Source organism: Rana temporaria, chromosome 6 (genome assembly GCF_905171775.1).
Source record: "Rana temporaria chromosome 6, aRanTem1.1, whole genome shotgun sequence".
NCBI lineage: Eukaryota > Metazoa > Chordata > Amphibia > Anura > Ranidae > Rana > Rana temporaria.
Window position 1 is genome coordinate 202899454 of NC_053494.1, and position 14858 is coordinate 202914311.

At 44.6% G+C, this 14858-nt stretch overlaps 1 protein-coding gene across 11 annotated transcripts in view; it reads left to right on the forward strand.

Annotated features, from left to right (window-relative positions):
• Window positions 1–13976, forward strand: part of R3HDM1 (R3H domain containing 1) — a 237368-nt gene extending 223392 nt beyond the window's left edge. For 9 of the 11 annotated variants that reach the window (XM_040358102.1, XM_040358101.1, XM_040358104.1 and 6 more), the window contains 2 exons: window positions 6984–7068; window positions 12935–13052. In XM_040358102.1, the coding sequence (XP_040214036.1) occupies window positions 6984–7068; window positions 12935–12952 (103 nt within the window). In that variant the 3' untranslated portion in view covers window positions 12953–13052. Of the gene's footprint in view, window positions 1–6983; window positions 7069–12934 lie in introns of all 11 variants that reach the window. The other 2 variants (XM_040358106.1, XM_040358112.1) reach the window with 2 other exon arrangements.
• The last annotated feature ends 882 nt before the right edge of the window (window positions 13977–14858 follow it).

Here is a 14858-nt window from a genome sequence, read left to right on the forward strand (position 1 = left end):
TGGAATGTGATGGAGAGGATTTGACAAAATAGACAAACCCCTGAGCATAAATTGTACATGTACTTTAATCTCAGACATAGATCCCATCCCGTATGTAATCAATATGGATCAGTACATATTGGGGTTGATTGGGGAAATTGGACTGTGCACTTCCCAAGTGCAGTTGTTTCAGAGCTTAGTAAATGAGGGCAAGTGCTGCTGTCTTCATCGTCCAATCATGTGCAAGCAAAAATGCTGTTTGTCTTGCATGTGATTGGGTATTCTTTGCAAAGTGAAGCTTCTCATTTACTAAGCTCTGGAGCAGTGGTGGCTCTAGGCCTTTGTGAGGCCTTAGGCAAAAACTTGACATGGGGCCCCACTCACACCTATGATGGGGGAAAAAATAATTCAAGGGCTAGAGCCTTTTCCCCACAACCCTGGGCCGGTGGTTGTGGGCTTTGCGGACAGGGGGCTTATCGGAATCTGCAAACCTCCTTTAACAAGGTGGCCCCCAGATCCTGCTCTTTTTATAACCAAGGGGCGTGGTCCACTCGTGATGTCACCTGCTGAACCTGCTCCTTGTGACGTCATTGACTGAGGTCATGCTGGGTCCATTGATGTCACAAGCGTTGGTGTCACCGATATTCACTGGTTGTTAGGGAGGCTGGTGGCCCCGCTCCTGAGTCAGGGCTCTTAGGCGCTGCCTGAGCACAGCAACGTTAATGGTTCCCCGTGCCCCTTAAAACTGGAGTAATGTTTTGGGTAAGTTAGGCGGCTGTGAGACCTTATGCGAGACCGCTTAATTTGCCTAATTAAAGAGCCGCCTCTGGCTTTGGAGCAACCTGCACTTGCAGAATGCACAGTCTATTGTCTTAGTAAATCAACCCCAATATTGTCTGCTCTCATATACTTATTCTGCGAAGAGCAGTGATGAAGTGCACAGTTACCTGCAGCAAACAATTAGTTTGCTGTGTTCAGGCCAGTAAGCAATTAATTGGAAACCTTTCTATGATTGCTGCATTTTGATTTATTGAAGTGCAAGATCAATGTTAATGGACTGGTAGTAGTTGCATAGGGCCAAGCTTGTCCGTTTTTAGAGGTTTACTTATTCCTAATATTCAGTTATAACCATCAAATAGACTTTTGTATGTTGAAAATGTAAAGATGATTTTCTTGTGGTGATTTTGAACTTAGGATTTATATGGGGGAAAAAAATGTTTACCTTACAAAATAATGGCAACTGTTCTGGCAGCTTGGGTAGTAAAATTCAGTCTTTTGCTGTGACCAGAGGTAGGTACTTGGATATACAGGAGCATGAATCAGAGCTTGCTTGGCTGCTGATTGGTCCAGGCCATCAGTGATCCATACCCCTGACATCACAGGTGTCCACGCCTTTAAGGGCATAGGGAGCATATGTGCTGGCCAGGCAATGCCGGCACAGGTACCGAAGGCTTTAAGGAACAGCAATGTAGGCCTCCATATAGCTACAGGCCTGGCCTTATTTAACCACGAAAAGTCCATTAAAAGTAGACTAGACTTAGATGAGTATTTCCACTTTCATACTGAACAGGTGCCTTCCTCTGTCCTGCCCATCAGTGTTCTCCACTGCAACTCTGCCATTGCAATGCATACAGTACACCAATCCTGCACTATTATTGGCTACTGCTTTTTGACCACAGCTCTCTTCCCAGAGATACAGGTGGGATTTCCTTCAACAGCAGAGCTGACTAAAGCCTCGTACACACAATACTATTGTTGGCAGGGAATTGTCTGTTGACTGAACATTGTCCTAAAATCTGACCATTGGTACGTTCCTTTTGACAATTGTTGTCCAACTTTCGGCCAACAAATGTTGGATGACAGGCTAGTAAATTTTCTGTGGAAAACAAAAATAGATTTTCAAATGGTCAGTACACAAATCCGTGACACAAGTCGAAAGTGCAAACACGCATGCTCAGAATCCATGCTTGCCAAACAAAAAAGTAGCCGAAGGGGCCCAAAGGTTGGCGCTCAAGAGCTGAAATTCCTTGTAGTACGTCACTGTTTGTGGCGCAACAATTGTGTACCATTGACAAGTTCCTGTTACACGCCTTTTTGACAAAAATCAGTGGCTCAGTTGGCCAACAATCATACCATGTGTACAAGGCTTAAAGGTTTTTTTTTCCCTAAATAGCTTCCTTTACCTTAGTGCAGTCCTCCTTCACTTACCTCATCCTTCCATTTTGCTTTTAAATGTCCTTATTTCTTCTGAGATATCCTCACTTCCTGTTCTTCTGTCTGTAACTCCACACAGTAATGCAAGGCTTTCTGGAAACCCTGGTGTGGAGTGTCGTGCTCGCCCCCTCCCTTGGACTACAGGAGAGTCAGGACGCTCTCTATGTTGCAGATAAAGGATCTGTGTTAGTGGGCGTCCTGACTCTCCTGTAGTCCAAAGGAAGGGGCGAGCACGACACTCCACACCAGGGAGAAAGCCTCGCATTTCTGTGTGGAGTTGGACGGAAGAACAGGAAGTGAGGATTTCTCAGAAGAAAGGAGGACATTTAAAAGTAAAATGGAAGGATGAGGTAAGTGAAGGAGGACTGCTTAGGAAAAAAAAATTGTACCTTAAAACCCCTTTAAAGCTCCATTCACACGTGATGCGACTTGTCATATGAATTTGGACACAAAGTTGCATGCAGCCCATTGTTTTCAATGTCGCCTATTCGGATCGGTGTGATTTAAAGATGCCTGCACTACTTTGATGCGACTTTGATCCAACTTCACTCCTTGGCTCTAAGTCGCACTGGAAATCATTGCAAGTGTGAATGGAACCTAAAGCATTCATACAAGCTGTAAGCGCATCTTAAGCCTTGCACACACGATTGGATTTTTCGAGGGGAATTGTGTGATAGGCTGTTGGAAAATCTGACAGTTTGTACGCTCCATCGGACAATTGTTGGATTTTCCGCCAACAAATGTGGGATAGCGCGCTTTAAAATTTTCCGACAACAATTGTGTGTTGTCTGATTTTCCCATTGTGTGTACACAAAGTACAAACACGCATGCTCAGAAGCAATGCTCACCATAACACAACAATGGCATAAGTTGCCCAAAGGGTGGCGCTGAAGAGTTGAAAAACCCATGTAGTTTCGTGTTTTTTGGTCGACAATTCTTTGCCGTTTTGTATGCAATATAAGATCACGGCCAACGCCCTTCGAACAAAAGTCGTATGCTTTGTCCACGGAAAATCTGTTCATGTGTACGAAGCTCAACTCTTGGGTTGCCTGAAATAGACAGCCAATCACAGTGCAAAACCTGTGCATGTGTAAATGCAGAGCACAAGATAAACGGAAGTATCCAGCATACATAACATGAGTTCCATGTATTGTGAGCAGATGGAACCCTTTTAAATTGATTGCTGTGGGAGGCAATGGTGAGCAGGTGGGAGAAAAGAGGCAACATTCCCCAAGAAACAATTGGAGCAATACTTGCATGAAGGAATGAATTCACTGTATAGAAATTAAAACTGGGCACACGCTTGTTTCAGAACAGCATTGTATGGAGGTCTGTTAAAGGGAACCTGTTTAGCTTTTAAAGTTGGTTAAATGACTTGCAGAGGTATAAAAGCGGGAACAAGGAGAGGTGGGCAGAGGAGGTGGGCATAGCCCGACATGCTTTACTATTCAAATGGCAACCTGGGGAACTGAAGTTCTCCTTGGGCCTGCCCCATTCCGCCTTCTGTTCCTTACTATTGGGAAGTGAGGTTTTCCAGCGATGGACCAGCAGGTCAGGCATTTCCTGAAGTCACTATTTGTATTTTAAAGTACCCCAGACCTTGGAGCCGTCCGGTGGAGTATGTGAACATTCCTTCAGGCATCGTCAAGGTCCTGCTTTACACCTTGCAAAAGGTTGCCAACTTTGAAGTAAATCCGGGTTTTCTTAAAGCATATTTAAAGCCAACACTTTTTTTTTTTTATAGTTATTAGAGTAGGAAATTATTAAAAACATTGTCTTTTTTTTGGCCATCTGCATGCCTTTGGGGAGAATTATCTTACTTCCTGACCTGTAGAAGGATAACCCTTAATTAGTAGATTCCTGTGTTTTCTCCAAGCTACAATCCCCCAGATCTCATGGAAACAAGTGCCTTCTGGTCTGGTGGTAACTTAAAGCGGAGGTTCACCCTAAAACAATGAGTATACCATTACATCCAGCATACTTCCGACATCTACAGTATGCTGGTTTTTTTTTTGCCGTACATACCGTTTTATTGTTTTCCCCCCGGCTTCCGGGTTTTGGCTCTCGCGGGAGTGGGCGTTCCTATTCAGAGGTTAGATGATTGACGTCTGGTGAAAAACTTCCCCTGGCGCATAAGGCACGCCATCAGTTTTCCGTAACTAGCCAACCTGCGAGTCTGCTCTATATGGCGCCTGCGCAGTCAGCTCTACACAGCGGGCGCAGGCGCCGTATAGAGCCGACTCGCAGGTCGGCTAGTTACGGAAAACTGGTGACGTGCCTTATGCGCCAGGGGAAGTTTTTCAATCATCTAACCTCTGTATAGGAACGCCCAGTCCCGCGGGAATCGGAACCCAGAACCTGGGGTAAAAATAACAATAGAACTGTATGTACTAAATGTAAAAGTAATTGTGAACTGAATGTACGGCAAAAAAAAACACAGCATACTGTAGATGTCGAAAGTATGCTGGATGTAATGATATATAGATGTTGTTTTTTTAGGGTGAACCTCCACTTTAACATTTTGAATTTATCCCTTTTTTAAATTTTGATTTTTTTAGTCCTGATGACCATGGTCCAAATAGTGAAGGTAAACTTTCCCAGTGGGGCTCAGACACCAATAAAAACAAACCTGAAATGTATTAGAGACGCCGGATTCGACATCATGGTTGAAGAACATCAAAAACGGTGTGCCTCCTAGCTAGAGGCCTGAAGCTGAAGATATGCACATATAAAAAAGTCAGAGTGACAGACCAGAGATCTAAAAGTCCAGAATCTTTGTATTTTAGTACATGCTCATAACAATACAATTGTAATAGTCAAAATATTTAAGGTTTCAGACACACTCTCCACTTATCAGAGCTTATCGATGGGCAACCACCCCAACCTATACCTAGCCTTGCAGCAAGGAGCACGTGGAAGGGCGACACACATCAAAAACTAACAACATTTCCCAGCTCACTTACCAGCCAGCCTGCAACAAACCAACTTAGCCCTGTCTAACAGTTCATGTTAAAAACTGGTTTAGTTGCAAACATGCAAGTCACAGTGGCCAGGTCAGGGCGTCCCATGTGCTGCAGTCCTAACTCTCTCTAAATTTGAGTGTCTTCCCAAATTGGAGCACATATATAGCAGTCGGGTAGGTTAAGGGCAGTTGTGTCTGGAGGGAGCCCACCCCTCCTTAAAGGTCTAGGGACACCCAGCTGAAGGTATCCCAGGTGTACCCACACCAATTAACAAGCTACAAATGGCAACCACCCCAACCTATAACTAGCTTTTGCAGCAAGGAGCATATGGAAGGGCGATGCCCATGAAACCTAAAAATACTGGATGATCCCTCTGTACACTGCTATATCCTTTCTAGCAAACGTTGCAATAAAAAATAGGGACATTTTAATTCGCTCATATTGCAATACATGTTTAAAGTGTTACTAAACCCACAACAGTAAAATCTGTTTGTATATGCAGAATAGCATGCTTTTTATACTCACTGTGGAACTTAAAGGAAAACATTTTTTTGCCTAAAATTAATGTCTGCAAGATAGACAGACAGAATAGTGTAATGATTCTGTTAAAAAACGAGTAAATACCTATTAAATTCCTTCATCTATATCACCTCCGGTGGTAACAGTCAGACAAGCAGGAAGTGAACAGAACAGAGAAGAAATGGAGCAACTTCTGAGCAAAAACGAAGAATAAGGAAGTGAAAAGAGGAATGTCTGCAGCAATAGGATGCTTATTATGAAAACATTTTTTTACCTTTACATCCCCTTTAAGGGGTTAATCCTCTGCATGTAAAAAGGCTCTTTGATCCGGTATGCACAGATCCTCCCCTTCCTGCAGGGTCACTCTGAGCAAGGCCAGATATGACAGTCAGAGTAGTCGTCCTGCACATGCTCAGTTTGGTCTGTATTGCTGGAGAGAGCATCTCTTGTTTGAGCGGAGCTGGTTAGCTCGCATGATATTGACATGACACATTTGGGTGTGTAATACAGATCCTAAATGAGACTAGTCCCCTCCCCTCCTCCTTCATGCCCACATCTTGATTCATGGATGATCAGCCTCCCATAACAGTCTGAGGGTACAGGCTGTAGTGGAAATCTCCTGCTACCTGAACACTCAGCACTCGGGTGGACCCTGCCGGTTATCGCATGACCGTGGTATACAGATGAGCCAAAAGGGTATATATAGTGGTAGTATTTTAATGTAAAATAATGTTTATAAGCTGTGCGGGGGGGGGGGGGGGGTTAACTATATTTTCATAATACTGGGTTTAGTAACACTTTAAGCCAGTCAACTGCGTTAAAGTACACAAATGCATCAAAAACAAAGCATTTTCCCAGCTCACTTGCTAGCCTGTAACAAAACCCAATTGACCCTGTCTAACAATTCACGTTAAAAGCAAAGGGTGTTTAGTCGCTCATTTGCGAACTTATGTGTCAGCCGCCCATAAATGCTCAAAAGAGCTGTGGTGTGTGACCTGCTACTACTGCTCTTTACTATACAATACAAGGACTAAAAGCAAGCTATGGAGTCCAACTTACAGCGGTTTTAAGACTTTATGAAGGGGGGAGTGTCTGAATCTTGAAATGCGTTGGCCGTTCCATATTGATAAAAGATTTTGGACACAAAGATCTTTTGAACTGGCGCTTACTTTGGCAATAAAAACCTGACCGGAAATCTAACCCTTCCTGATTTTATCCCAAACTAAAAAAAATGTTTTGGCTTTAGATACATTTTACATTTTCGTGGCAAAAGCTGTGCAGTTTATAAATGTGTTCTGCATCTCCTAGGGTCAGTCTGGACACAGACATGGAAATCGGGGAAAAAAAACGGCAAGAAAAGCTGCTTCCACTGACCTTTCTGCTGGTGAACCAGGTGAGAAGAGACGAGCATGGGGCAGACAGCGTTTTTTTGTGTTTTTGTGTTTTTGTGTTTTGTTTTTGTGTTATGTTAACCCAGCCAGTGAAATCTCATATAAGCACTAGGCTGTTAATGTAGCGTTAAAGTGATTGTAAACAATCACTTTTTTTTATTTTTTTTAAATAACAAACTTGTTATACTTGCCTGCCTTGTGTAATGATTTTGCACAGAGCAGCCCCAATCCTCCTCTTCTTGGGCCCCCCCACTGGTGCTCCTGGCTGTCCCCTCCTCATAGCAAGGCCCTTGCTATGGGGGGCACTCATGTGTGCTCGCTCCAGAGAAGGTTCTGTGTCCATATACACACAGAACTAGGCTCGGCCCCTCCCCTTGCTCCCTTCTCACTTGCTGTGATCTGAGCCAATGAGCAGTGAGAGTCAAGAGAGCCGCTGCCATCATGTACATCGCTGGATTGAGATTAGGCTCAGGTGAGTATAAAAGGGGGCAGGAGGGAGCTTCATGCAGAAGGTATATTTTAATGCAAAGAATCCATGAAAAAAAACTACTACTTTAAATTGCAACATTTATTTTGTTAAAATAATGCCTGCTGACAGTCTTCGTTTAGCTTCTGTCATAGGGTGACAACGCTCTATCCCCCTATTCTCGTGTGGTGTCACCCTGCCACATGGACTCATAATGACAAGCAGCTGAGCTGATGCTCATTGCATAGGCACAATCTGTTATCACCATCAGTAGACTTACCCCAACAAATGGCATGTAGCCATCACTGGAGTGCAAGTAGACGGGTTGCAAAGAGACTGCGGGGCAATACATTTTTTTAATTTCGTGTAAACACAGTTTTAGATACAAATCGACTTTGAACAATGCAAATTTGAGAATGACGACAGCTATCTGATAATAAAAACTTCAAGATTTTGCGAGTTACCGTATTTATCGGGGTATTGCGCGCTCCGGCGTATAGCGCATACCCCTAAAGTGGACCCGCATTCCTGTAAAAAAAAGATTTCAGTACTTACAGTTCTGGTGTCTTGCGCGGAATCAGTCTGCGGCTTCGGTGGTGTCCTCCTCGTCGGGTCCCGCGTCCTTCTGCGGTGTCCTCCCCGCTCGATCCCCGCGCTGAGTTTGAACCACTGCGCCGGCATATACCGAGCGCAGTACACTCGGGTATAGTCTGGCAGGCTCGTCTCCTCTCGCGGTCACGTCCTGTACGTCCGTGAGCGCGAGAGGAGCCGAGCCTGCCCGACTATACCCGAGTGTACTCCGCTCGGTATATGCCGGCGCAGTGGTTCAAACTCGGCGCGGGTATCGGCGTATATCGGGCAACCAAGATTTTGCCCTGATATTCAGGGCAAAAAAGTGCGCGGTATACGCCGATAAATACGGTAATAAAGGCAAAGTTGTGAAGTCCTAGATGACCATTTCCTCTGTGCCTTCAGGACTTTACAGTTAGCCTGACAGCATTACATCTAAAGCGAAGTCTCATTTCTTCCAAATCTTATGCTGGCCATACACTATACGAAAAATCGGCTGAACCCATTTTCGAAAAACATTCGGCCGTGAGAGCAAACCATATAACCATCACGTAATGACCGATAAATTGCTTAGTGGACATAAATGAATCAATTTTTTGTTTTTTTTACATATACCCAGTGCAGACAGGTCGGACGGGAAGCACATTGACCTTTCAATTTTTTCGTTCAGCAAGAAAATTTCCAAACTTGTCTGTTTTTATTTTTTTGGGCTCAAAAATGTCCCAACGAAAAATGAACGAACTGGCCAAATGATCGAATTTCAGATGGTTTTTCATATAGTGTATGGCCAGCATTACACCTGTAAAGCTGTGAAATTTTTGAAGCAGTGAGCTTAACCAAAAAAACTATTCCAATGCTCTGTGTAGGAAATTCCTCCTAGGAGGTTACACGCTTATCTCCTTCCACAAATGAGAAATATTGCTTTCTTATCTCATCTTGTCCCTGTCACTGTCGCTATCTGTCTTGATTAATTGCAGGGAGACGATCAGTGACACAGATCGAATCTTCTTCCATTTGCAATAGGGGAGAGCGCAGCCTGGTTGAGGGAAAAAGCCTTGACTAGTAGTATACTGATTGTATAGCAAGGCGACTACTACTGTCTATAGTCCCAGGGAGGGGATGACATGACAATTGTTCCTGGCAAGGAGCAAATATGAACACTGAGGGGGGTGTATTGTTTCCCCAAGCAGCTAGGTAGATCTCACCATATTTCCTTCAGACTCCAACACTTTTCTTTAACATCAAACCATTCAACTAATTTCCTGCCCCAGTGGAGCGTATCATGGAATGTCCTTTTTCTAGTTGTAGTCACACAAATGCTGCCAGAACATACAAACACAATGTATAGGCTGATTTACTAAGGCTGCTTTCACACATGAGAGGCTATTTCTAGCGCTAAAATGCCTGAAAACCGCCTCCCCGTTCATTTCAGTGTGACGTTTCACACTGGGACGGTGCGCTGGCGGGATGTTCTGAAAAGTCCTGCAAGCAGCATCTTTGGGCTGGGAGCAATTTATACACCGCTCCCAAAATGCCCTGCCCGTTAAAATTAATAGGCATCGCTGCCAAAGTGCTTCAGCAGCACGGGCACTTTCAACCACTCTGGTCACTAGCAGGGGTTAAAAGCATCTGAAAAGCGCAGCTAAAACTAGTTGGGCTTTGCCGCTAACAATGAGCGCTACAGTGTGAAAGTAGCGTAAAAGATTTGAAAATGTTCACATATAGCCAAAGTGAGGGCAAAGGAAGGCAATTCCTTTGTGACCCCAGATCACCAGAACTAGTGCCACCATTGGAAGATTTCTCCTCTTACTTTTCTGTGGACAACCCAAAATTTGGTATTTACTGTATTTATTGGCGTATAACACTCACTTTTTTACCCTGAAAATAAAGGGTAAACTGTGCCTGCGTGTTATACGCAGGGGGCTGTGGAAAGTTTTTTTCCCTGAAACTTTCCTCTTAGCTGCATTCACACCTAGGCGTACAAAATCGCGGCGTTTTGTCCCGCGAATTGCGGCGTCAAATTGCGGCGTATTGTACCGCGATTTGCGGCGACAAAACGCCGCGATTGTGAATGCAGCCTCACCCCCTCTATGGAGATGGTTCACATCTCCTATGCCGAACGCCGCCTGAAAAAAAGGTCCGGGACTTTTTTTGCAGGCGTATGGTGTTTGGCGTGGAGATGTGAACCATCTCCATAGAGGGCAATGTGTTTTCATCCCTCCAGCGTCTCGGGGCTGCTGCGGCGTCACACTACAGGCGACAAAACGCCTAGGTGTGAATGGTGGCTTAAAGTTAGGGTGCGTGTTATACGCCTGTGCGTGTTATACACCGATAAATATGGTACTTTTACCTTCAATGATAACAGTAAACAGAACAAACAGAGGGTGAATCTCCTCGATAAGAACACACGGCAATAAAAACTGACATGCATTCTAATCATCTCCACTCTATCTTGCAATGTTCTTAATAAAACAAATGAAATTTGCATTTAGTGCAGATATGTACTAACTTTTTTTTTTATTTAACTTTATCCAGAGATGCACTTGGCCTTGATTGGTTTCAAGATAAGCAAATTTATCCACTGACAGCATTTCTTGTTGTAGCACATAAAGGTATCCTTATGATGCCTATACTTTAGGTGCCGATTCACCACAATTGGATTCGCCCTTTTATAACATGTTGCATCCATATTCAGGGTGTAACCTGTTACTGCTGCCCCCAACCCCCCAGGTCCCCTCTGTGACAACAGGCCGGTGATTATCCTCTCGTGCGCGCTGTCACAATTTAAAAAATACCAGGCCGCACGTGGCTCCGCCTTCCTGGCCTCACCATTCATTGGCATAAAAAAGTCCTGACAGCCTTTGCGGCTGTCTGCTTGTCGTCTATGAACTACCATGGCGCTGTTGAGCACTCAAGGTAGTTCATTGATGCTTTCTGTCAGTGTACAACTGACTGCGCGTCTGAGGTTTGAGTAGATGGCTCACACAGTGTCTGCAAGAGTCCTGCATTGCACCTGAGACCTGCTGATTGCGAGTGCAATGCTTTACAGCAGGGATATGCAATTAGCGGACCTCCAGCTGTTAGAAAACTACAAGTCCCATCGTGCCTCTGCCACTGGGTGTCTTGCTTGTGGCTGTCAGTCTTTGCTATGCCTCATGGGACTTGTAGTTCTGCAACAGCTGGAGGTCTGCTAATTGCATATCCCTGCTTTACAGGCTCCCAATAAAAGAATATTAAATAGACTTCTTCTTTTTGCAGAAATAAATAAATGTGCATTTATTTGTTTGAAAAGGTGAACTCCATGCCTTAAATAGCATTTGCCCTTTCTACTACTGAGGGAAAAAAAATTAAAGTGCAGCTTCGTCAAGTGAATTTTGTTGGCCCCCTAAGCACTGGCTCCTCTTTCCTATTTTAGGGTGGCTCCTTTCCCTTGCAGGGTCCCATGGAGATGCCGTTGCACGAGGGGTCCTGGGATCAGAATACTGGGGGATGTGATGACCTGCTGGCTGTGTCGACATGCACAGGTAGCCAGAGAAGAGAACACATACACTTTTCTCTGCTCCTGTACTGGGGAAATTAACAGCAACTTCAGAGGAAGGGCTGTCGGTCTTGGAGGAGGAGCAGATGGGTGACTTGTGTGTAGTCCAGGCTTTGGATGTCTAACATTCTATAAACATGCATGTGCACTGGAGCCAAACATTGACATGTAGTCCCGACATTTGTCACAAGTGATGTTATGAGTGTGCGCTTTCCCACCCCGATGTTCAGGGAAGCAGTGCAGTAGAATTGGGTGTACAGAAGTTATGTGGACTTTTAGTGTCATTTAGAGGCCTTTCACACTTCTACTTTTAGCGGCACTTTACTGCTGTTATAGCGGCACTTTTCGGCCACTAGCGAGGCGCGTTCAAAAGGGTTAAAACTGCCTCGGCAGCACTGCCCATTGATTTCAATGGCAGGGCCGGTTTAGGAGCGGTGTATACACTGCTTCCGCACCACCCCAAAGATGCTCCTTGCAGGACTACCTTTTTGTCCTGGAAGCGCAGCGCCCCAGTGAGTAAGCACTCTGGCTTTCACACTGGGGAGGCTTAAAGCGGAGGTTCACCCTAAAAACAAGTATATACCATTCCATCCAGCATACTGCCGACATGTACAGTATACTTTTTTTTTTTTTCGCTATACATACCGCCGTATAGCTATTTTCCCCACGGCTTCTGGGTAGTGGATCCCACGGGAGTGGGCGTATCTATTCAGAGACTAAGTAATTGACGTGATGAAAAAAGCTTCCCTCCGACGCATAATGCGCGTCACCAGTTTCCGAAAGAAGCCGAACGTCGGTGCGCAGGCGCCGTATAGAGCCGACTCGCAGTTCGGCTTCTTTCGAAACTGGTGACGCGCTTATGCGCCGGTGGGAAGCTTTTGTCATCACGTCAATCACTTAGTCTCTGAATAGGAACGCCCACTCCCGCGGGATCCTCTACCCAGAACCTGGGGGGGAAAATAGCTATACGGCGGTATGTATAGCGAACAAAAAACTGCATACTGTCCATGTCGGCAGTATGCTGGATGGAATGGTATATACTTGTTTAAAAGGGTGAACCTCCACTTTAAGAGGCGCTTTACAAGTGTGTGTGTGTGGGTGTTTTTTTTTTGCTAAAACACCTGAAAAAGCACCTTTAGTGTGAAAGGTCTTACTGTAACACGCTGATTTCACCTATACGCTTCTGTCTGATGAAATATATTCGGCTTCTACAACTTTAGCTGTAATTAGAGAGTGGAAGATTTTGTCATAATTACTGTTGTCTCTCTCTTGCTTTTTCTCTCCATGGCTGCAGTCATCGGTAAGGTCTTAGAAATCACAGAACTGCCAGACGGGATAAGTCGCAAAGATGCAGAAATGCTTTTTGGTGAACTCTTTAAAGTAGGTGCTAAAATCCGGTGGCTCCGGGACCCCCACTCGCAGCAGACACCGCACCAACAGCAACATAACCAACACTACTGCAGCAGTGGAGACAACCACACGAGTTCCGAACAGCCCAACCCTTCCACAGACTTGGCCTCTACTTACACCATCGTCGCCACCTTCCCCACAGTGTCCGCCGCACAGATTGCACTGAAGAAACACAATAATTTAATGAACAAGTTTAGACTGAGAACAAGCAGAAAGCCCTACGACCTTCACATCCTAGAAAGAGCAAGCTCTCAATAGAACGGAGAGGGAGGCCTGGTCACCAGGGGGTCGGCCTCCCCCCTCAGTCACCACCAACGATTGAAAAGTGCTTCTCTTCTGTACAGAGACAACACTGTTGATTTCGAACGATCATGACCTACTAAACTGAAGACCATCCTATGGAACCGGCATAGAAGAAAATCGAACAGCAGGATTGAACCCTCTCCCCTTCCCCTTTTATAGTCTGTTTGTTTTATATTTATATTTCTGTATTGGACCCAAACTTCTCTTGTACAGAGGAAAAATTGTTGTTCATACTGAATGCCCATGATGGAAAAAGAAAAAAAGAAGGAAAAAAAGAGAGAAAAAAAAAAACAAAACAAAAAAACCAAGTCTGTGTTTTCTACTCCTTTTCTTTTTTTCAAAGCCAGCACTTTGCCATCCATTTTCCTAGAACAGGGTGGGGAAACTTAAACGCTGCACTAAAAAAATGAAATAAATAAAAAGATTCTATATACAATACATAGAAATATATATTATAATAATTATAGACCTACTACTGTTTGGAAGAGACATCTAGTTCTGTTCCCCTGATGTCCAAGGGGATGCCGTTAAAACTACTGGTTCTCTTCACCATGCCCTTCAGAAGTTCTATAATTTAAGGCTTTGTGAAAATTCATTGTAAATAAATTATGTTTCTCACTAAATTCACTTTTTAATTGTGGTTTATAATTGTTTCGGTCTGTTTTCTTGCTAACTGGGTTTTATAAGGGCATGGGTTTGAAGGCTTAAAGAAAGAAGGGCATGGGTTTGAAGGCTTAAAGAAAGAAGGGCATGGGTTTGAAGGCTTAAAGAAAGAAGGGCATGGGTTTGAAGGCTTAAAGGAAGAAGGGCATGGGTTTGAAGGCTTAAAGGAAGAAGGGCATGGGTTTGAAGGCTTAAAGCAAGAAGGGCATGGGTTTGAAGGCTTAAAGCAAGAAGGGCATGGGTTTGGAGGCTTAAAGAAAGAAGGGCATGGGTTTGAAGGCTTAAAGAAAGAAGGGCATGGGTTTGAAGGCTTAAAGAAAGAAGGGCATGGGTTTGAAGGCTTAAAGAAAGAAGGGCATGGGTTTGAAGGCTTAAAGGAAGAAGGGCATGGGTTTGAAGGCTTAAAGGAAGAAGGGCATGGGTTTGAAGGCTTAAAGGAAGAAGGGCATGGGTTTGAAGGCTTAAAGGAAGAAGGGCATGGGTTTGAAGGCTTAAAGGAAGAAGGGCATGGGTTTGAAGGCTTAAAGGAAGAAGGGCATGGGTTTGAAGGCTTAAAGGAAGAAGGGCATGGGTTTGAAGGCTTAAAGGAAGAAGGGCATGGGTTTGAAGGCTTAAAGGAAGAAGGGCATGGGTTTGAAGGCTTAAAGAAAGAAGGGCATGGGTTCGAAGGATTAACCACTTGCCGCCTGCCATATAGCAAAATGACGGTGGCAAAGTGGCTGCGATATCCTGACTGGACGTCGTATGATGTCGGCAGAATATCAAGCGGCTGCTTTCCCCGGGAGCGCGGTATCGTGGCGATTGGTGTTGCAGTGTGTCAGTCTGACACACCGCAACTCCGA